Source organism: Corythoichthys intestinalis, chromosome 8 (genome assembly GCF_030265065.1).
Source record: "Corythoichthys intestinalis isolate RoL2023-P3 chromosome 8, ASM3026506v1, whole genome shotgun sequence".
Taxonomy (NCBI): domain Eukaryota; kingdom Metazoa; phylum Chordata; class Actinopteri; order Syngnathiformes; family Syngnathidae; genus Corythoichthys; species Corythoichthys intestinalis.
Window position 1 is genome coordinate 7,884,510 of NC_080402.1, and position 23,089 is coordinate 7,907,598.

At 38.4% G+C, this 23,089-nt stretch overlaps 1 protein-coding gene across 2 annotated transcripts; it reads left to right on the top strand.

Moving 5' to 3' along the window:
- The first annotated feature begins 809 nt into the window (after positions 1-809).
- g3bp2a (G3BP stress granule assembly factor 2a) lies at positions 810-22,535 on the top strand. 2 transcript variants are annotated; one of them, XM_057843734.1, is made up of 13 exons: positions 810-1,004; positions 5,953-6,071; positions 6,142-6,223; positions 6,295-6,468; positions 6,546-6,636; positions 9,645-9,750; positions 9,835-10,015; positions 10,096-10,191; positions 10,254-10,356; positions 10,432-10,488; positions 14,514-14,645; positions 14,718-14,845; positions 21,543-22,535. In XM_057843734.1, the coding sequence occupies exons 2-13, from the start codon at positions 5,977-5,979 to the stop codon at positions 21,819-21,821; spliced, it is 1,524 nt and encodes a 507-aa protein (XP_057699717.1). In that variant the 5' UTR covers positions 810-1,004; positions 5,953-5,976; the 3' UTR covers positions 21,822-22,535. The 2 variants fall into 2 exon arrangements, with proteins under 2 accessions (XP_057699717.1, XP_057699718.1); XM_057843735.1 differs by having other exon boundaries at positions 811-1,004; positions 14,718-14,836.
- Positions 22,536-23,089: the final 554 nt, after the last annotated feature.

Below are 23,089 nucleotides of genomic sequence, written 5' to 3' on the forward strand. Positions count from 1 at the left end.
TGCTGACCAGTTGCGATGACAAAAAGTTCAACCGTGAATTTGCTAAAAGGCTGTATAATTCGTATTTTCGTTTTTATTTTTGGGGTTGTTTGAACTTATTTAAATGTCACCGCCTTAATGAAAACATTCATAATACTATGTAGATTTGCTAATTTGCCCCATATCAAGTTTTGTGAGGGCGATTACTTCGCATTGCCCAGTGGAGGTCGCTGTTTTCCCCCCTAAAAATATGGAAAATTATTGATCTTTGGGGTCTTTTTTTCCAAGCATCAGTTGCTAAAAATACACCTGTATGTGGAAAGTTTTGTGACTGTTATATTGTTGGGAAAAACACAATTTTCCACCTGCTGAATCGCAAATTTGTTATGTATCATAATGCTTGGTCAATAGTGGTGGCTGACAAAAGCATTCTACAGGCATGTTGTTTGGACATGTTTTAGCTGTTTTAGATTTTAAAAAAGCATGACGAGTGAAAATTTGTCAAACTCTTTTCGGAGGCGCGTCTCATATAGTTTTATGATTGTTTTGGCTGCCGAGTGGAGGCTCTTGAATGGGCAACTTGATGAAACGTCACAATTTATAAATTAATTTAATATTATTTGTTATTTCAAAAAAGATTACATTAATTAACATGTTATTACGACAGATATATCTACTATAAATATTGGTGGGAGCATAATACGTCTTTGCTAATGTTAAATTGATGTTTGTCTGAGATTTCTGGGGCGGGACTACACTTTGGCGTCTTCATGACGTCAGTCGTTGGAGGCCGTTAATTGGTGGACGCTATGAAACTGGGGTTTCTCGTCCCAAAACGCAGGGGTATAACAATAAATCGAAACCTATCGCTTTAAATGTTCAATCTCTCATACATCTGAGATCATAAATCGTTGGGTAGTGGACTATTAACACCTGGCTGCGTATTCGCGGTTTACTCTTCCTTCTATTGCTAATCAAAATTACTATATAACCCATTCTGTCTACATAGATAGGTCCTTCACACGGTAAGTTAGCTTGGTTCTTCCTCGTTGCTAATGTTGTGACTGGTTGATAAGCTAAATGCTAACTTTAGCCGCATTGTTCGTCAAACTGCTCTTATAAAGGAGGTGGAAGTTGTTAAATTTTGTTAAACAATTGGTAGTTTTTTGTACGAATACGCCAAGTTAGCTGGCAACTGTCCTGATTCGAACGGTTTTGGCTGCTTTACACTTAATAAGTTGAGGCTTGATAATTCAAGTTGAACACTATTCGTTTTAAAACAGTTTTTAAATGAAAACCAATGACATATAATTTAATAGATATACTATCTTGTGAAACTAAAACGTTGCAACGGCTACCTTTGCTTTCTATTGTGTCGTGGTTTGCGGTTGTTGTTTGTGTCCACCCTCCATTTGCATCTAATGTTCATTTTGAGCGATTTGTCGCCCATATTGTGAGGATATTCGCACACGTGTTGATAAAATAACGCGTATAAAATGTGTCATTTAACAGACATTCCGTTTAATATGAACGCGAGTGGCCCAAGACTAATAGAAATAAGGACGACGCCACAAGTTAGCGTTAGCACGGGCTAGCCGGGTGGGTGTTGTGTTGGTGGTGGTGGAGGCATTTTGTTTATCGCACACACGGAAGTGGTCAAAATGTCACTTTTTTTTTTTTTTTTTTAAACTATTATTGTCCTTGACAAATCCGGGGAAGGTAGTGTTCGCTAATTAATAAATGACATCATGCTACAGACAGGAAGCTTGATTTTGCATCTAGGCCACCGCAGTACCAACCGCAGCATGATTGAAATAATCATTTTTGGCCCAATACATTTAATAACTGGCTTTTTAAAAATGTCCGGTATTGGCTAGTCCTTCCTTTTGTTTCACTGGAAGTACGCGGTGTTAAATTTAGCTTGTTTCGCCTCCATGTCAGCTGTTGTGTCAGTGATGCGGGCCTTGTGGAACAAAGAAGCTGTTTTTGAAGCCTGATTTTATTAAAAGGCTCAATTTTTCCCGCATGTAAAATTATTAGTTGACCACCCTCGCCTAATTTCGAGCTTCCTCGACTCCCGACAGCGTAACAACTGTTATTACTTGATCGTTGCACTGGTTGCGTGTTAATTAAACTGCAATTGCGGTGTTACGCCGACGGGGCGGCGCTGTATCAGAAACTGTTTGAAGTCGCTCCTAAAGTCGATGAGAAAGAGTTGCAAATTTTCACAGAAAAAAAGCAGATGTTGACTCAATTTTTATATAGCTTTTAAAAGAGTAATACATATACTGCAATAGTAGTTTGACAAGTAGGAGGGGAAATCTGAGGTACTAGCATTTGATTGGCTAAAATAGAACTAGCACTTAAAAACGTATGCCAAAAGCGATTTCATCTGCTTCTGGGATTAATTGGCTTTTATTTACACGTTTCCCCGCTATTGAAAATCAAAATGATATTCTGTGTTTTTTCACTTTACTAAACGAGACTCTTTCTGCTAAGATACACATGATAAAGTCATAGACTTCATAACCTATTGACATGACACGGGAAACGGGGCCGATTCGTAGGGGGCCTATTTTCAAAAACTTCAAATTCAAGTATTTTAAAATCCAAAGTTGCTACTGACCTAAAAGCAAAACAGTCACCTACCTTAGCTATATATGAGTCTCCATGATTAGCGGCATCAAAAACTTCAAAGTCTTTCCCTTATAAAATCCTGATTTTTTTTTTTTTTTTAAACACAATTATAACACAACTTAAAATGGCTATAAAAGTCTCAGATTTTACACTACATGAACAAAAATCACCAAATGCAGAGATAATCCCCTATATTTTCAGGATCAATAGCAATATTTAACATATCATGTCATTCAACAGCTAATAAATCATTCAATTTAACACCAGAAACTTAATACTTGAGGAAAACGTGCTGAATCAATTATAAACATACAATCACAACTAGGGACGCCGATCGATCGGGTCCGATCACGTCATTTTCAAAGTGTCGGAATCGGCAAACAAAATATCAGCCATGCCTTTTTTTAATATATATTATTTAATTAAATTGTTTTCTAATTGTATTTAACGTTACAGACATAATATGTTACACTCATCCAGAGTCTTTAGTTTAGGCTTAAGGTAGGGTTATCAAATTTATCCCGATAACGGCAGTATTTAATTTTTAAAAAAATGTATCACGTTAAAATATTTAACGCAATTAATGCATGCGCTGCACGACCCACTCACGCATTGTTGCGCTCTATCTGTAATGGCGCCGTTTTACCCGTATAGAGCGATGAAAGGCAGCGTAAAATGAGTACAGTGAATTTCGGCAGCCTTTGGAGCCTTTTTTTAATTGGCGGAAGCCTTACAATCACTCTCCCTACGATTAGAAATATCATGAGAAGCAATGTGGGGAAGCAAGGTAGCAATTGATCTTTTTAACACCTTATGTTATTTCCCAACGCAGAGAAGATATCTCACTTGGTAGCACTACGCACAGTCATGGTTCCACTTCCCATCATGCATTTGGGCATGGCTACAGTATCATTTACTGAAAGCTCAAATACACTAGATGGCAATATTTAGTCACGATATACAAAGTCACAAGTCTTTCTATCCGTGGATCCCTCTCACAGAAAGAAGGTTAATAATGTAAATGCCATCTTGAGGATTTATTGTCATAATAAACAAATACAGTACTTATGTACTGTATGTTGAATGTATTTATTCGTCCGAGTTTTATTCATTTTTTTCTTAATGCATTGCCAAAATGTATATGATCGGGAAAAATTATCGGGATTGATTGGAATTGAATCGGGAGCAAAAAAAAGCATTCGGATCGGGAAATATTGGGATCGGCAGATACTCAAACTAAAACCATCGGGATCGGATCGGGAGCAAAAAAAGATGATCGGAACTAGGGGTGTGCAAAATTTCCGATTCTTAGATTATTCGCGATTCGGCCGTGGAAGATTCGAGAACGATTCACAAACATCCAAATTCCGATTATTGAAATATGCGAAGTAAAGCAGAAGTACACAACACTCAGCGCGCCGCGCGGTCTTCGGGACAGAACGGAGCGAGAGTAGCTAAACATCATGAGCGCCTTGAAAGGTGGAAAAGCGCTATATAAGTATAACACCATTTACCATTACACTATATACTGTTGGCGAATGAGGCTAGCGGCCGCCTGGCGTAAACAGAGCTTTTGTGGCGAAAATTGTTGTGAATAAATGCTTAAATCCCAGAATTCTTCATAGATATGGACGTGAAACAGTCTCGGATCTTGGTTAAAAGCAAAGAAACTGTGCAGTTAGCGTTTATTTTACATATATTGTCAAAGTGCAATGCTACTCTGTTAGCGAATGAGGCTAGCGGCCGCCTGGCGTAATCAGAGCTTTTCTGGCAAAAATTCTTCTGAAAAAAATGCTTAAATCCCTGAATTCTTTATTAATATGGACGTAAAACAGTCTCGATTCTTGGTTAAAAGCAAAGAAACCGTGCAGTTGGCGTTTATTTTACTGATATTGTCGAAGTACAATGCTACTTTGTCAGCGAATGAGGCTAGCTGCCGCCTGGCGTAAACAGACCTTTCCTGGCGAAGATTCTTGTGAATAAATGCTTAAATCCCCGAATTCTTCATAGATATGGACGTAAAACAGTCTCGATTCTTGGTTAAAAGTAGAGCTGGGAATCTTTGGCCACCTAACGATTCGATTACTATTATGAGGCTCCGATTTGATTATAAAACGATTATTGATGCACCCCCTTTTTTTTTTTTTTTTTTTTTAATGTTTTGTACATTAGTTACAAAATTGTTCAAAAATCCTCTCAGGCTAAACCAAACTACTATTTCAGTATCAAGTTAGCATATAACAGTAAACAAATATATAAAAATAACAGTAAATAAAATACTCCAGTCCCCATTCTGTATCAGAAGCTTTAAACTACATTCAGTTAATTTAATGTTGTGAATCAACTGTTAAAATTACTCCCGTTATTCCATAATTTCCCTTCTGTCTACTTTTGTCAAAGTTTTAAAACTATTTCATCATTTAAAGATAGATTCAAGACAAGATTCTGCCGATTTAGGAGTATTTTAGATAAAAAGTTAATTAGAATCGCTACAACAGCCTTCTAGAGAAGTCACTGCTTTAGTACTGCTTTAAGATGGCGGCTGTTTACTAACGCCGGAAAGTCTAATTTTGCATCTCGGTTCAATAATATATGTTCTAACACTGCCTTCGTCTGTCATTTTCCATCTAGTTCTACATATATATGATATCTACTGTAGCCGTATGTTTGTAGCCGCTAGCAACTGGGCGTTGTTTGTACTGGCTGTCGGCCGCAGTCAGGTATAATTGTTTTTTTTATCTAGCGGCATGAGTTGAACATGATATTTACTCTCGATCCGTTCCTCATTGCGTCCCAAAGACCGCGCTGACTGTGTTTTACTTCCGTTTTACCTGGTATAATTCAATAATCGGAATTTGGATGTTTGTGAATCGTTCTCGAATCCTCCACGGCCGAATCGCGAATAATCTAAGAATTGGAAATTTCGCACGCCTCTAGTTAAAAGCAAAAGAAACTGCAGGTGTAGCATGTTTTTTATGTAAATATGGCGAATGTGCGACTTGTCTTTAAGCCGCCTCCATGTGTCAACAAAGAAAAAAATTGTTGCGAATAAATGCTTCAATCACTGAATTCTTTACAGATATGGACGTAAAACTGTCTCGATTCTTTGTTGAAAGAGCTAAATGACATTCAAGCTTGGCCCCCTATGGTAAGGCTTTGCGCAAAGAATGACGAAGTGTCACGTCAATAGGTAATGAAGTCTATGATAAAGGTTTCGTTGTCTTTTAAAGAGGGATTCTGACCATCATTGTCGTTGATCAATCGTGTCAGCAGTGAACTAAACTACAACGACAATCATGCCAATCCTAAACGTTGCCATGTCTTTCTCTCCTCCAGCACTTAATATTGTTTACCAAAGAAATGGTGATGGAGAAGCCGAGTCCCCTGCTTGTAGGGCGGGAGTTTGTGAGGCAGTATTACACGCTTTTGAACAAGGCGCCTGACTTCCTTCACAGGTAATTATCGACGAGCTCATACGAAGGTTGTGTGTGTATAGTCCTTAACTTTTTAACACGACTTTCTCAGGTTCTACGGGAGGAACTCTTCCTATGTTCACGGAGGTCTCGACCCAAGCGGGAAGCTGGCTGAAGCGGTGTGCGGGCAAGCGGTGAGTCACTTTTAATTGCAAGTGAATTTTTAAATTGCAAGCTGATTGACTGAGAAATATGCATTTTGTAGGAAATCCACAAGAAAGTGATGTCCCTGCAGTTCAGTGAATGCCACACAAAGATCAGGCACGTGGACGCTCACGCCACGCTCAGCGACGGCGTGGTGGTGCAGGTTCTCGGAGAGCTCTCCAACAATGGGCAGCCAATGCGGAAGTTCATGCAGACATTCGTGCTGGCCCCGGAGGTAAAACGCATCTTTCTCATTGATTCACAGCTTCTGTAAGAGTAAAAAAAAAAAATTTCAATCTTTGAAATTGCCAGGGTTCAGTGGCCAACAAGTTCTACGTACACAATGACATCTTCCGCTATGAGGACGAAGTATTTTGCGACTCGGAAGCCGAACTCGACGAGGGTAAGTAATTCTTTATTAGTGATAATTCATATAGCAATGTTGTTTTAACACTTTATTTCACTCTGTCATTAAAATGTTAGCTCAAGTTTGTTCATTTTGAAGTCCGTATAATGAATAGTTAGAACAATTCAACAAAAATATTTAAGTCATGAACATAGTGCTTAATCACAGTACCGTTTTTGTATAAGTAACGGCACATACAATTGCACATTTCAATTATTTGTTTACGGTATTTTACAAAGTGCAGTGCCACAAGGCAGAATGTATGGTGTTGCATTAACAACAAACGAAGCTTGCAGGGATACAAATCCCAGTTCTTAACTCATTTGCACCTCGCGATTTTTCACGAGACACCCCCTTTTTTTCCAAGCGCCACAGAATATTGTGTTCTATGGCTACATGAACACAGAATTTACAAAAACAAAGATTAGAAAAATAAGTTTGTTTAAACTTTTTTGTACTTTAGTTATAAGCAGTTTAACATCATACACATTTTTATCGGTCTTCGGTTGTCTATGAGTTAATAGAACCTCAAGACAGTTAGAAAAAAAATACCTTGTAACTTGCATGTCAAAATAAATGTTGAAAGCACGACGCTGATGTAAACCTGAATGTTTTTTTTTTGTTTTTTGTGCAGAACAATATTTTACAGTACATGTAGTCCCTGGTTACGACGTACTCGACTTACGCGATTTTGACTAGACGATGCCGGAGTCTCGTCCGCCTCAATGTCTCCAATCGTTTTTTTTTAAATCGCATAAACAGTACCTTATTGTACCTCAGAGTATCTTATTTTTTACTTTATAAATATGACGTGTTCTGTCTTCACGAAACGTGAAGTTGTTCAGCATGACAGACGGCAAACAAGGCAATTGTGCTTTTGGAAGCTTTTTACTTCACTTTTGACAATTTGTAAAGCAGCTGTAACATATGTACACTTATGGCCAAAATGGCACTCATTTTAACAATGAAACACTTGACACTAAACAATTGGTGTTCAAACGTCCTTCTAGTCTGATCAATATGTAAATTTAGTAGGTGAAATTAGTAGGGTAGTTCCGATCATGTTTTTTTGCTCCCGATCGTTTTAGTTTGAGTATCTGCCGATCCCGATATTTCCCGATCCGATTGCTTTTTTTTTTTTTTTTTTGCTCCTGATTCAATTCCAATCATTCCCGATAATTTTTTCCGATCATATACATTTTGGCAATGCATTAAGAAAAAAATGAATAAAACTCGGACTAATATATACATTCAACATACAGTACATAAGTACTGTATTTGTTTATTATGACAATAAATCCTCAAGATGGCATTTACATTATTAACATTCTTTCTGTGAGAGGGATCCACGGCTAGAAAGACTTGTGACTTTGTATATTGTGACTAAATATTGCCATCTAGTGTATTTGTTGAGCTTTCAGTAGATGATACTGTAGCCATGCCCAAATGCATGATGGGAAGTGGAATAATGACTATGCGTAGTGCTACCAATTCATATATCTTCTCTGCGTTGGGAAATGACATAAGGTGTTAAGAATAAGATCAATTGTTACCTTGCTTCCCCACATTACTTCCCATGATATTTCTAATCATAGGGAGAGGGATTGTAAGGCTTTAGCCAATTAAAAAAAGGCTCCAAAGGCTGCCAAAATTCACTACTCATTTTACGCTGCCTTTTATCTCTCTATATAGGTAAAACGGCGCCATTACAGATTGAGCGCAACAATGCGTGAGTGGGTCGTGCAGCGCATGCATTAATTGCGTTAAATATTTTAACGTGACACATTTTTAAAAAAATTAATTACTGCCGTTATTGGGATAAATTTGATAACCCTACCTTAAGCCTAAACCAAAGACTCTGGGTGAGTGTAACATATTATGTCTGTAACGTTAAATACAATTAGAAAACGATTTAATAAAAAAATATATATATATTGAAAAAAGGCATGGTCGATATTTTTTTTGCCGATTCCGATACTTTGAAAATGACGTGGTCGGACCCGATCGATCGGGACATCTCTAGAAATTAGTTTTCAAACAAACAAAAGTCCGCTAGCTGAAAAGATACAAATGCTTACAAATTTACAATTCTCATAGCAAATCGCTCACATATAATTCCACAAACTGTACCTATAAACTTAATTACAAATGCATACACAAACATATATTATCTGAAACAACTTACAGCCTAATGTGGGGCTAACCAGAGCGCAGCTATCCTTTATCTATGTCAGACCCCTGAGTCTGCTTCTCAGTCATACAAGGCGACAGTCCAGCCAGACCCAACACTGCCACCAGGGGGCAGTGTATCCTCCATTATTAAACAAAATACAATACTTAAGGAGTTTTTAAATGGTTATTTTGGGGTACTTAAAGGACCTTCTGTCCCCCACACTGGGCCCTCATCAATTTGCCTACAAGGCAAACTGCTCCACTGATGGCGCCATAAACATTGCACTCCACAACGCGCTAGGCCACCTTGAAAACCGGGAGACCTAAGTCAGGATGCTCTTTCTGGACTTAAGCTCAGCTTTCAATATCATAATCTTGAAAAAACTAGTGGAGAAACTCTCTCACCTGGGGCTCTCCTCTGCCATCTGCCACTGGATTATGGACTTTCTATCGAACCGCCCACAGTCTGTGAAACTTGGACACCACTTCTCTTCCACTCTAACGCTGAGCACCGGCTACCCTCAAGGATGTGTACTGAGTCCTCTGCTTTTCACCCTCTACACCTTTGGCTGCTTACTGACCACCCTCTCCAATAAAATCGTTAAGTTTGCCGACGACACCACCTTGGTCGGCCTTATCTCTTGGGGGATAAGGCGGGGTACAGAGAGGAGGTTGACAGACTGGCACCCTAAATAAGCATAAAAACTGAAGTCTCCATAAACGCTCTTCAACTGGTGTTTGTAACCTGCACTAAACTGTGAACTTGCACATTACTCGGTCAACTGAGTTGCTGGCAAAAACATGAAAACAATATGCCTTTGTTTTCCTTTCAGAATCAGAGGAGGAAGTGGAAGAGGAGCCAGAAGAGAGGCAGGCATCCCCCGAGCCTCTGCAAGAGAGCCCCAACAGCGCTACCTACTACGAGCCTCACCCTGTCGCGTACGCTTATCTTCTTCCTTTTTATTCACTTTGAATCACCTTCATTTAAACAAAGCCTCCCCTCTTCCCCCCCCCCCCCCACAGTAACGGAGTGGAGGAACCCATGGAGGAACCGGCTCCCGAACCAGAAATGGAGCCGGAGCCAGAGCCCAAAGTAGAGGAGATCAAACCCGAAGTGGATGAGAAGGTTCTAGAAGAAATGGAGGAAAAAGCTCCCTCGCCAGTCCCGGTGGAATCTCCGCCTCACGCGCAGGAGCCACCCAAGGTTATGATCAAACCATCCCAGCAACACAATGTGAATGCGCAAGATTTTCATAGGAAGGCTGATGTCCGCTTCTCACGCAGACCTTCTCATGGGCGTCTGTGACCAGCAAGAACTTGCCTCCTCCCGGAGGCGCTTCTGGAATCTCACCCCATGTTGTCAAAGCTCCGAGCTCACAGGTAAGAATTCTGTCAAACAAGACTTGAAGTTCAAGTTCAAGAGTGCGTTATCACAACTACAGGCCCGAGTGGAAGCCAAGCCAGAAACACAGGCGATGCCGCTGCGACCCAGAGACCAGCGTACCCGTGACAGACCCACCTTCCCCCCACGGGGTCCTCGACCCGGTACGGCCCAGTTTGATTCATTTTCTGATGCTTTCGGAATTTCAATTTGAAGTAAATTACTGTTCTCACCAACAGACGAGAGACCATCTGAGTCACAAATGGGAAAACCGCACCTGAGTTTTGTCAACAAAGGTAAATGGGTTCTTTTGCAGTTAAAATCAATGTCATAATTTTTAATTTCCATGAAAATGTTGGGAATTATTTATTTTTAAACTCGTTCACCATCATTAGGTATGTTTACATGGACATCATTTCTTCAATCTGATAAGCGTTCAGATTAAAATTATGATCAGATGCACTGGGTTCATGGACAGTAAAAAGATTGATCCAATTAGGTCTGGCGTGTACATGCATCAGAACATCAGCCAGAACAAATTATTTTGAAGTTGCCCCTACCCTGTCGTCCGCTCGCTATGTTTCGACTAGCTACCAGGAATGAATAAAAATAAATTAGGAATAAAGTGTTTTCATGCGTGCCGATTGTCAATCGGTGTAAACCACCCCTGCGATGGCTACTATTCGATTATAAATCGATTATTGATGCACAACCCCCCAGCTATTGGCTGCTTTTAATGTTTTGTACATTAGTCACAAAAATTTTACCAAAATCCTCTCAGGCTTAAATAAACTACTATTTCAGTATCGGGTTAACAGTTCAAAACAATAAATAAAATAATCTGGTCCCCATTCGGCATCAGCAGTTTTCAAATTCAATTAAACGTTGAAGTTGTTAAAATTGCTTCTGTTATTCCAGAATTTCCCTTCTGTCTACTTTCAACATGTGAAAGTTTTAAAACTGTTTTATCATTTAAAGATGGATTCATGTCAAAATTTTGCCTATTTATGAGTATTTTAGCTAAAACGTTAATTAGGTTCGCTTTGAAGGTTCGCTACAACAGAGCCTTCCTGAGAAGTGTACTGCTTTAAGATGGTGGCTGTTTACTAACGCCGGCGAGTATGTCATTTCGCATCTAGTTCTCTATACATGTGATATCTACCGTAGTATTATGTGGGCGTAGTTGGCAGCAACTGGGTGTTGTTTGTAGCGCCTGACTGCGTTTTTTTATCTAGCGGCATGAGTTGTGGAACATGGATGTTTACTCTCGGTCCATTCCTCATTGCGTCCCAAAGATCGCAATGTTTGTGAATTGGTCTCGAATCGTCTTCAGCGGCCGAATCGCGAATAATCTAAGAATCGGAAATTTCACACACTTTTAATTATTATTACGTGATGCAAAAAAGGTTGGGGACCAGTGCTTTATAGGATTGTCATTTAGTGCTGCAACGATTAGTCGATTAACTCGAGTATTCGATTAGAAGAAAAGATTTGAATTTACTTTTCCTGCTTCGAGTATTCGTTTAATTAAAGTAGCGTTGGAATGGTTTTTTTTGAAAGTGTTTGCATTTAGTTTTATTGATTTGGGTTTCAAAACTGCCCTCTAGACTGCCTCATTTCACATGGATGAATCCAGCTGCTCCGTGTTAAGACCAATATAATTTTTTGTTTGAGCTAATGGTTTTTTTTAATGCATTTTAGGCCTGAACGATATTGGAAAAAACTATTGTTGCGATTTTTTTTAGGTTTGCAATATATTGCGATATTATATTGCGATATTAAAAAAAAAAAAAGATCTATCTTTTTTAAAGAAATTTTCACTAAATGACTTGAATAGCTGTTTGGAAATACTTTACATAACACACCGTGACCACAGTGTATTCATATAATACCGTTTAATTTGTGAATGATGAAGATTTCTGTATGAAGGTATCCAGGAAGTCATGTCTGCACAAAATAGATCATTTATTGAATACAATATTTTACACTTCAACAGCAGCAAATAAATTAAATGATAAATAAAAGAGCAGGTGCATTAGTCCCCTAAGTTTTTGACAAAATATAACAATAAATAAAAACTTCTGTAAAATAACAACAAAGTTGTCAACATATTTGAACAAAAATATTAAATATGACAAATAAAAAAGCTGTTCACGAACTATAACAATAAATAAAAACCTCAGTAAAACAACAAAGTTGTCAACATATTTGAACAAAAATATTAAATATGACAAGAGTTCACAAACTATAACAATACATAAAAACCTCAGTTAAACAACAAAGTTGTCAACATATTTGAACTTAAATATTAAATCTGACTAATAAAAGTGCAAGTGCATTAGTCCCCTGAGTTGTTTACACAAAATATAACAATATAAAACTGCAAAACGGCAACAAAGTTGTAAAAATATTTCAACAAAAATATTAAGTATCAAAACTTTATGTGCAGCTGTACTATATATAGTTATTTGAAAAATACGGTTTACAATAAATTTAAATATAAAAGAAACAAACTCAATTGAACTTGTAAATAATTGAACTGAATAACTGCAAATAACTGTGATGAATAACAGAACCTGAATAAAAAGAAGAAAAGACATTCCTTCAGCTGTGTTATGTATTTGTCTGCATATCGTCCACCTTCCTTGCTCAGCAATTCTCAACTGGGTCTCATAGGTTTTTGGCCAAGACTATTAGTTTATCCACTATAGCAGGCTTGAGACAAGAACGTTGGCACTTAACAATGTTCCCACCTGTGCTAAAAAGCCTCTGATGGGGAGCTCGTAGCAGGAATGCATAGATACCTGCGTTTTAAATGGTCCCACATGTTTGACAGATTACTTCTTGTTGAGGCAACCATGGCGAGGCACTGTCGACAGGGCTGTTTTTTGTCCCTTATAGTCTTGTTCTTGCCAAAATACTTCCAAAACTCCTTTTGGATACAGTCTTCCTTGCTCCTCCAACGTGTTGATTGCTTGCTTTCACTTTGAGAACGGGCCCTCCTCCCTCCGCTCTGCTGTTCGGCCCCTCCTCCCTCCACTCCGCTGTTGCAGGGGGAGGGGGAGGAGCCGATGACTTGCTGGAGAGAAAGAGAAGCTGTGCGCTTTTTTTCCCCTCTCCTTCCTCAAAACAAACGTTTGTGGATTAAAAAAAAGGAAATTAAAAAACTATCGCACGTCCTTGCGATGGGACTATTGCACATGCGCACATCGCGATGGCGATGTTTAAACGATATATCGTTCAGGCCTAATGCATTTGTTATTTAGTTTATAGGTATGTTTAGCCGTTTTTGTGGGAATATGTGTCTGAACCATTTGTTAAGAGCATTGTTTAAAAAAAAAAAAAGTTGGCGTTTTATAGCATTTAAGCTAGCGGACTATTGCCATGTAAGTTAGCAATTGTTCTTTTGTTGTACATAGATCCTAATTATTTTTTTTATACCGTTTGAGGCTCAGCTCAGGTATTTGAAGTTTTCATGTTCCTTATCCGATTACTCGATTATTCGAACTATCTAGTTCATCGATTAATCGACTACTAAAACACTCATTTAAGACATTGGCTTAATGACTGTGTGAGACATCCAATTAGGGCTGCAGCTATCGATTATTTTAGTAGTCAATTAATCGATGAACAAGTTTGAATAATCGAGTAATCGGATAAGGAACATAAAAAATTAAAATGCCTAAACTGAGCCTCAAACGGTATAAAAAATAAATAATTGAGGATCTACGTACAACAAAATAACAGTTGGCAAACTTTTAAAGCAAATGTCCGCTAGCTTAAATGCTATAAAATGCTAACCTTTTTTCCAAAGCTTTTAACAAAATGGTTCTGACTCATAGTCCCACAAAAAAACAGCTAAATATACATATAAACTGAATTACGAACGCAATAAAAAAAACATTAGCCCAAACAAAAACTTACTTTGATTTTAACAGGGGGGAGCTGGATTCAGCCATATGAAATGAGGCAGACCAGAGGGAAATGTATCCACCCTAATCAATAAACTAAATGTAAACACTTTCAAAATAAACCATTACAATGCTAAACACTAAACGAATACTCGGAGCAACAAAATTTAATTCAAATTTTTTTTCTAATCGAATACTCGAGTTAATCGATTAATCGTTGCAGCACTATATCCAATCCATTTTGACTGGGAGGGGCTGGCAGCGAATGGTTGGTGCCAGCCCGTCTGGTCAAAATGGATCAGACGTTTAGCTCTGTTGATGCCAACCAATGTCTTAAATGGTGCCCTGTTCAGTCATATTTTGTGCAAAAAGGTGTTATTGTGACTTTTTGGACTCTTTATATTTATTAGGCGGCAGAGGTGATGGCGAATCCGGCGAAATGGACGTGAGGCGAACCGTGCGCTACCCTGACAGTCACCAGCTCTTCGTGGGCAACCTCCTGCACGACATCGATGAGAGCGAGCTCAAAGACTTCTTTATGAGTACGGCCACTACCTCACGTGCGTGTTAAAAGCAAATTTCCTTATTGTTATTTTACATTTTTCACGTGGCAGCCTACGGGACGGTGGTAGAACTGCGCATCAACACCAAGGCCGTCAGCGGAAAGCTCCCCAACTTTGGATTTGTGGTGTTTGACAACTCTGATCCGGTGCAGAAAATCCTTGAGGCGAAGGTAGACGGGGCATGTATTCACATTTCATTAACCCCCTTTTACTCACTGGGTGGTGATTTGGTTTAGGTTTCCAACCACTTGTCCTCACAATTGTGCTAAAGTACAAATACAGTAATTGAAGTACTATAGAACACACTTGATTATTATTGATTTTTATGGTTAATTACATTTTTTACAAATTATTCATCAGAACTGGGCGAACAATAATACAATGACAATACATTCATTTTTGATCAACCCAACATATTTCTAAGTCAATATCCAATATTAAAACATGTACAATTAGGGAGGTGACAGAGCATTAAAAATATTGACAGGCAATCAGAGGACATGACATCAAAAATGTGTTGCTTTTAGTAGAGCTTGGAACGAATTAAGCGATTTACATGGAAAATGCGATTCATTATAAACAGAGGTGGATAGTAACGCATTACATTTACTCGGTTGTATTTATTTGAGAAACTTTTAGAGAAAAAAATTACTCCTAAAAGTAGTTTTACAAAGCCAAACTTAAGTAGATTTGTAAAGAAGAAACGCTGCTCTTACTCTGCTACTTTGGGCTACACTCGTTGGTTCATTTTCCTGTTTCACCAATAAGACATCACAGCAATAATTGCATGACTTTGTTATACCAATCAGACTCAAGCTTGCCGTTCTATGATCACATTGGCCTGTTGAATCACGTGTCGTCTTTAAAGCACCGTAAAAAATTAAGTGTTTGGCATAGAGCGCTGAACATGACTCGAAATGGGGGATTTTAACCTGTTTTTATTTGGCACCGATTGACCACGGAAAACCAGAGATATGATCCTTTTAGTTTCATAATTGGAAATACGTTTTCTCCATGAGAGTGATGAGATGCTCTTTGGACAAACTATGCTTCATTTATGTGTTCATTTATGTGTTTTCTCTCGCCGGAATTCAATATATATTTTTTGTTGTTGTATTTCTTTGGCTTAATGTGGTTATGTAACAGATTAGTCTTCTTTCTCAAAGGATAAAAGTTCATATGGATAAATTTGTGCAGAGGATAAAAAAAAAAATCATTGCATAAATTTAAAAAAATAAAATAAAAAAATCGAACATCGTAAGCAGTTACTCACAAATGTACTCATTAGTTGAGTGTTCTTTTTAACAAATGCTTTTTACTTGTACTTGAGTATATTTTTTGGATGAATCCTTTTACTTGAGTATTATTATTTTTGCAGTAACGCTACACCTACTTGAGTAAACTTTTTGGCTACTCTACCCACCTCTGATTATAACGAAAAAATTATGATACGAAAGCCACTCCGGAATGAATTCATTTCGTATCTTGAGGTACCACTGTAGATAAAAACGTAAATCAATACCTTTAGGGCTGGGCGATATGTCCTTAAATATGTATCACGGTAATTTGAGCAGATTTACCTTGATAACGATAAATGACAATAAATTCGCCGAAGCGCACTGTTATGTCATTTAAAAATCTGAATCAATGCATGAAATGCAAATTAACCGTTTCTCGTTCATTTATTTACCAGCTTTCAATTTAACAATTGTACATGCAATGTAAACATTAAGTACAGTGGTACCTCTACATACGATCGCTTCGACACACGAACTTTTCGACATCCGACGTAAAATTTGACTCGCCATTTGTTTCTACATCCGTCGACATGCTCGAAATACGACGACAATGGCAGCACCGCAGACGAATGCACGGCGGATTTTCTTGTGTGACAAATCAACACAGGTTTCAGAAAAGGTTGGTACAGGTGGTGAAACAAGGAAAAAGTTGACGCTTACCTTCTAAATGAAGATGCAAATGACAGAAAAATATGAGCGTGGGGTGAAATGGCTCAACAATACATCTCCACGGTCCTCCTCCAACCATCGTTCGCCAGTCTTTATAAGTTAAGCTGACAATTCTTATTGTGGTAACATCTCCAGAGAAATCGCCAGCTTTGCCACGTTTTCATCATTTCTTTCACAACTTATTCAACACAAAACGCCTGCTGTCTGCTGCACGATGTTCTCAAGAAAGCATTGAAAGCGAAAGTAAACTCTCACCCGCTCCCCTCCCTCTTTGTCACGTCAGCCCCGCGGTGCCTTCAGGTACAGAAAAAAACGTCCGCCTTATTAGTACCCGTTTCGTTACACTATTACAGGAATTATTATTATTATATTATTAATCCGATTTTTATTTATTATTTATTTGTTTTGCTATATGTAATTGCCATTTGTAATAGTACCAGCAGTATTTTTTAAGGATTTAGTGCAGGTTTTCGGGCTGTGGAACGAATTAATGGAATTATAATGTATTCCTATGGGAAAATCCTGCTCGACATACGACCATTTCGACTTACAAACAAGGTCCTGGAACGGATTAACTTCGTATGTAGAGGTACCACTGTATTATAAAACATCTTGGAAACAGTTAGAATTCAAGTATAATATAATATGATAGCTTGTATGACTTGAACAATGTACAACATTATAAATATCAATATGACAACTGTGCAAAAATGCATTGTAACAAAAATGACTTGCAGCTTGAACAGTACACTTCAAATTGACAATTTATTGTTAATGGCTCCTGCGACATAATTACTCAACACACGTGTTTACTTCAAGGTTTCAAGCCCCCCCCCCACCCCCCGAGCATTTTTTGATATACATGCACGCACATATGCAACCCCCACACACATTAAGGTATACTGCTCTTATGCCAATGAAACATTTAAGATTTTATAATGGCAGTAATGACACAGAATAAAGTAAGCACATGCAGAAAAATAGCTGTGGCATATTATAGGCTACACTGTTGGATTACATTTTTTGGTTAATGCTTTACCATCATAAAAGCTATCGGAGAAATACCGATTGCTAGATGCAGCCCGTGCCCAATCTACTCATTAAGTTCAGTCGTTTCAACAAGGTCAGAGCCGCTGTCACAGGTGGTGACGGCACCACACTATGAGCGTCGAGTAAATGCTATTCTCGAAATGCCTGCCGTTTCACTATAACCGACTCCATCATGTTCACTTGTAGCTTTAGCCGCTAGCGTTAGCGTACCGGGCTTCTGTTTGTTTGATTTCCTGGTAAACAGGGGTGAAAGTGGGCCAGAACGGTCAGGAACTCCGTTCCGGTATAAGATTCAGGGCCAGAACGCAGTTCCCGTATAAGATTCAGGGCCGGAATGCTGTACTGGTACACGGTGCTTTGATTAAAAAAAATATGATGGCGACTGTCAAAACGCAAAAAAAATTTTTTAAACTTTTTTTTTTTAAAAATGCTAAGCTGCCACACATGCATTTCATCTCCAAGAAGAAAACAATCTACCAACATCAGATTTACATACACAAGCGTTAACAACAAGCATACTGAAGTGCTTGTGTAGCGTAATCAGTTTCCACCAATATTTAGCATTTATTTTATTCCACGGACGGTTTCCCCAGCTCCTGCAGTTATCTAAGTCTGACAATGATGAGTCATGTCAATGTGCGAATGCACGCAGCAAAGCAAAACGCCTGGACTCATTTATTCGTTCAATTGGCTGACATACTGGCATGTAATCAGCAGAGATAGTTAGCTGTGATTGGTTCAAATGTTTGTGTTTTCTGGAACAGCAAAAAAAACAAAAACAAACAAAAAAAAACACTTGTTGAATTGATGCCACAACAAAAAAAGGGCAATGCAACATAAAATGGATCAAATTAGGGCAGCTATCGAATATTTTAGTAATCGAGTAATCGACTGAAAATTCTATCGATTAATCGAGTAATCGGATAAAACAAATATATTTTTAGGTGAAGAGCAATTATAAATATACATAAAAAAAACAAGACATTTCACCTAATCTTGAACCGTTTTCAGTCAACCAATGTCTTTATTTTCGATTTATATTGTTGAAAACAGCCAACAATTGCATCTGAGATGTAACTAGAATTTTTTAAAAAAATTAACTAATTCACTGCTTTCAATCAAAAAAACGTTTAGATCTTATTAAAAAAACATATATATCTTAACTAAAAATGCTGTTACGCTTGATAACACACATCACTTAAAAGTTAGGATTTTTCCCCACGTGTTTCAATTGAATTTCTATTTGTGTCAAGCCATTTTTAAGTTGTAGTTAAGTTTTAAGTTAGTCTAAACTGTAAGTCCTGATAGGATTTTGAGTTTTTGCAGTGTTCAAAATAAATGTATGATACAGGCTGTATTGGAGCACATTAGGGATCAGTTTTACTTGGTGTTTTATCCAGCAATGACTACTGAGCTAAAATTGATAGTTAGCATGATTAAGTTTTTATTTTACACCCTCATCACTCCACAATGCTATGTTATGTTAAAGACACGTTAGCCACGCACAGTGTTGTTAATCTTACTGAAAAAAGCAATTATAGTTACAAATTACTTCTCCCAAAAAGTAATTGCGTTAGTAACTCAATTACCTGAATGTAAGAGTAATTAGTTACTTGGCAAAGTAATTGGTGATAATTACTTTTTTTTTTTTTTCCCTCAAAAAACAAAAACAAAAAAAAAACATTGGCCACACTATGTGAAGTTTTTTGTGAAGGTATTTGGTAAAATTGGCCCGAGCACAATTCTTTACCCTAATTTACCCTTTACCCTGAATCAACTGTTAAAAATTTGTTAAAATTTCTCCCATTATTGCATTAGTTCCCTTCTCTCTACTTTCGACATATGAAAGTTTTAAAACTGTTTCATAATTTAAAGATAGATTCAAGTCAAGATTTTGCCGATTTAGAAGTATTTTAGATAAAAAGTTACTTAGGTTCGCTAGGAAGGTTCTCTACAACAGAGCCGTCCTAAAAAGTCTACTGCTTTAAGATGGCGGCTGTCTACTAACGCATTTAGTGCCATGTCTGTCATTTTGCATCTAGTTATATCTATATACAGTACAAGTGATATCTAGCATGTCTACCATATCTACCATAACATGCGGGCGTAGTTTGTAGGCTATCGGCTACAACATGTATTATTGGAGCTACCTAGCATTGCGTTTGCTCGGCGTCACAACTTTCTAGCCTCCTCCCCACTCCTGCTCTGCTCTGTCGTCTCGGTGAGTCCGTCTCCCTCAGACTTTTCGACCAATATAGTAACGCATGCCTTTCCGTCCTCAGTAACGGTAACGGCGTTGCCAAGATGAGAAAAGTAATTAATTAGATTACCCACTACTGAAAAAAATAACGCCGTTATATTGTAACGCCGTTATTAACAACACTGGCCACGCATCGACAGTAGTCATAATTAATAGAAACCTAGCCCTCCGCTGGGCTAACGTTACGTGAGCTAGTAGTGACAGTAACGTTAATCTTATTTATGAGCGCTTAGCGCTCTACTGCTTTAAGATGGCAGCTGTTTACTAACGCTGCCCAGACGCGGCCGAGTCTGTCATTTCGCATCTAGTTCAACATACATGTGATCTCTGAGAGACGCATCAGACGCTACTTGCTACCAACGTAGCATCGTGCGGGCTAGTATTTAGCATCGTCGGCGTCGATTGTAGCGGCTGTCGGCTGCAGTAAGTTTTTTTTCCCCCCTTCTTCCTCTCCGCACGTGACATTAGCGCGTTGTCCCGCATTAAAATTCGTCTGAGCAAAACGTGATGCTTAGAGCTGTCAAAATAAACGATTACTCGAGGTGAATAAAATTACTCGGATCAGTTTTTAAACTCGAGTTGCTCGAGTATTCGTTTCAGCTCTAGATCAAATATCTAAGAGCAAGAAAAGAGTTGAGGAGGCTTATTTGTCATGTTTAGTTTTATTTGCTCTGATGGGGAGGTTCAGAACATCTTAACTGTCAATGTGCACTTTGGACTAATATTTGTTCATTTATGTTAGGCAATTTATTCATTTCCCTATGATTTAAAAACGTCAATGTTGCGTGATCTTCAAAATATATTCCATTTCACTCTGCATAATATGTCATTTGTACTTATTTTTCTGAATGTATGTTACTTTTCTTATTTTAAAAAAATGTTTACATTAACTTCAATTTTAATATACATCCTATGTTCTTAAGTCGTTAAAATTGAGATTTAGCATTTAGTATGTGAGGAAATTAGGGAAAATAAAAATTAGATGGAGGTTGGGGTTATTGTTGTTTTTGTCAACTTTTATTTTGCAAATCATTGAAAAAAATACAATTTTGAATGAAAATCAGTTTTTGTATGTGTTATAGAAATAACCGTGCCAAAACAGTTTTCTTTGCATTTCAGTAGTTTTAAGAGTTTTAACCCCAACCCCCCCCCCCCCCCCCAAAAAAAAGGGGAAAAAAAAGAAAGATAAATAAATAAATACATAAATTAAATTTCTGGCTCCGTGGCGACCTTCACGTCGGGGAGTTCCGGCAAGAAATTCTAGCCACTTTCATCTTTCTATCCTTTCATATCAAACAACACAGTCAAAGCGGGCTGAAAGACTATTTTTTCATTTCATTAAAATATCGAATTTACCGAAATGGTCAAAATTACATCTATTCATCGTGAACCATGTCTGTAACGGTAAATTTTCGGTTAACTGCCCGGCTCTACCTTAATGCTGTCTATCGCCGTCACTGGCAGTGAGGTAAAGCCACAATTTTCAAAGGGAGAGAAAAAAGTAGCTTCTTTGTGTCTGAAAAATTCTGCCATTTTCTTTCAAATTTGTGGTGATATTTTTGCAGTTTTTCTTCTCTAACGTTGCCCTCAATCCCACAGCCCATCATGTTCCGAGGCGAAGTGCGTCTGAACGTGGAGGAGAAGAAGACCAGGGCGGCGCGTGAGCGAGAGAGCCGGGCCGCCGGCAACGACGACCGCCGGGACATGCGGCGCAACGACCGAGGGCCGGGCGGCCCGCGCGGCATCATGGGAAGCGGTATGATGCGGGACCGCGACGGCAGGGGACCGCCGCCCCGGGGCGGAATGGCTCCCAAGCCGGGCTCCGGTAGGGGCTCGGCCGGAATCGGCGAAGGTCGCTTCAACACCCAGCGCCGCTGAGGTGCCACCATTCAACAAATCTACATGTATAAACGTACATATTTTGGTTGTTTCAATTTTTTTTGGTTCCCTCTTTGCTTTGGAAATGTGACACGCCCTGTCCAGCTATTTAGTTAAGAACCAAGGCCCTTTTTCCCCTGCTCCCCACTTTCCATTTTTGCTCTGGCAAAAAATAAATCACAAACTTACGGTTTGTACATGCTGGGGAAGCAACCAGGAGTCATCTTGTGCCACATTCGGATGAACTGACAGACTTAACTACCGTTTAAAATGGATTAAAAAAAAAAACAACAAAAAAACAGCCCATTATTCCGGAGAAGAGATTATCTGCCTTGACTTAACCTTCCATTGCACATTTTCTATGCTCGTTACTGTTGGAAGATGCAAAAGTTCCCAGGGAAAACCTGCCTTTTTCCCCTCCCAGTTTTTCCCAAGAGACTACTGCTTCAAAATTAACACCAATATGAACTTAATGGATTTTTTTTTAAGCAACATGACAAACGGGGCAGGCCTCGCTGCTGTGACCAATATCAAACCCAAATTTCCATTTTACTGCTGGATGGACAAGAATTTTGCCTCGTTTCTAAATAAATAATCCAGGTTGTTCACCAAATGACAGTACGTTTGGACGGCGGTCAAAGAGTGAAGATAAGAGTGGCACTCTTTTTGTTTTTGTTTTTCATTCCAACTCTTTTTTTTTTTTTTTTTGGTTTTCCGCCAGCTAGGGATGAAGGACGCCTTCCCTGTCGGTAAAAAGTGACAGAATAAATGTACAGAAAAAGTCATAGTTTACTGTATTGCATTCCTTTCTCTTGATATATAAAAAACAAACAAAAAAATCGGTGCCTTCTGCTTTCACCTTTTTGCCATTTTTGGGCTTTGGTTGGATTAAAGTCCATATTTATGCTATATTTCCTGCTTAGAAATGACTGTACATTTTTTCCCCCCCTGGGTTTTGAGGGCCCATATTTGCAAAAATAAGGTACATTTTTCTATTTCAACATTCAAAATTAAACAGTAAGACTCAGATAATGATTCAGTGATGGGTTTGGTTTTCTGTTTTGTAGTTTCCGCCAGGAAGGAATTTAGTTTTGATCATTTGCACTGAAAAGATGGAAGTAATGTAGCACCAAAATATGCTGATGAGGTCTTCCTTGTCTGGTGGGTATTGCACTATTTTTTTGAAAGGGTCAGGGCAACATTTCCAGGGACAATCTTGGCCTCAATTCTTGCGTTGTAGTATTTATCCACTCCTCAGAGATTTTCAT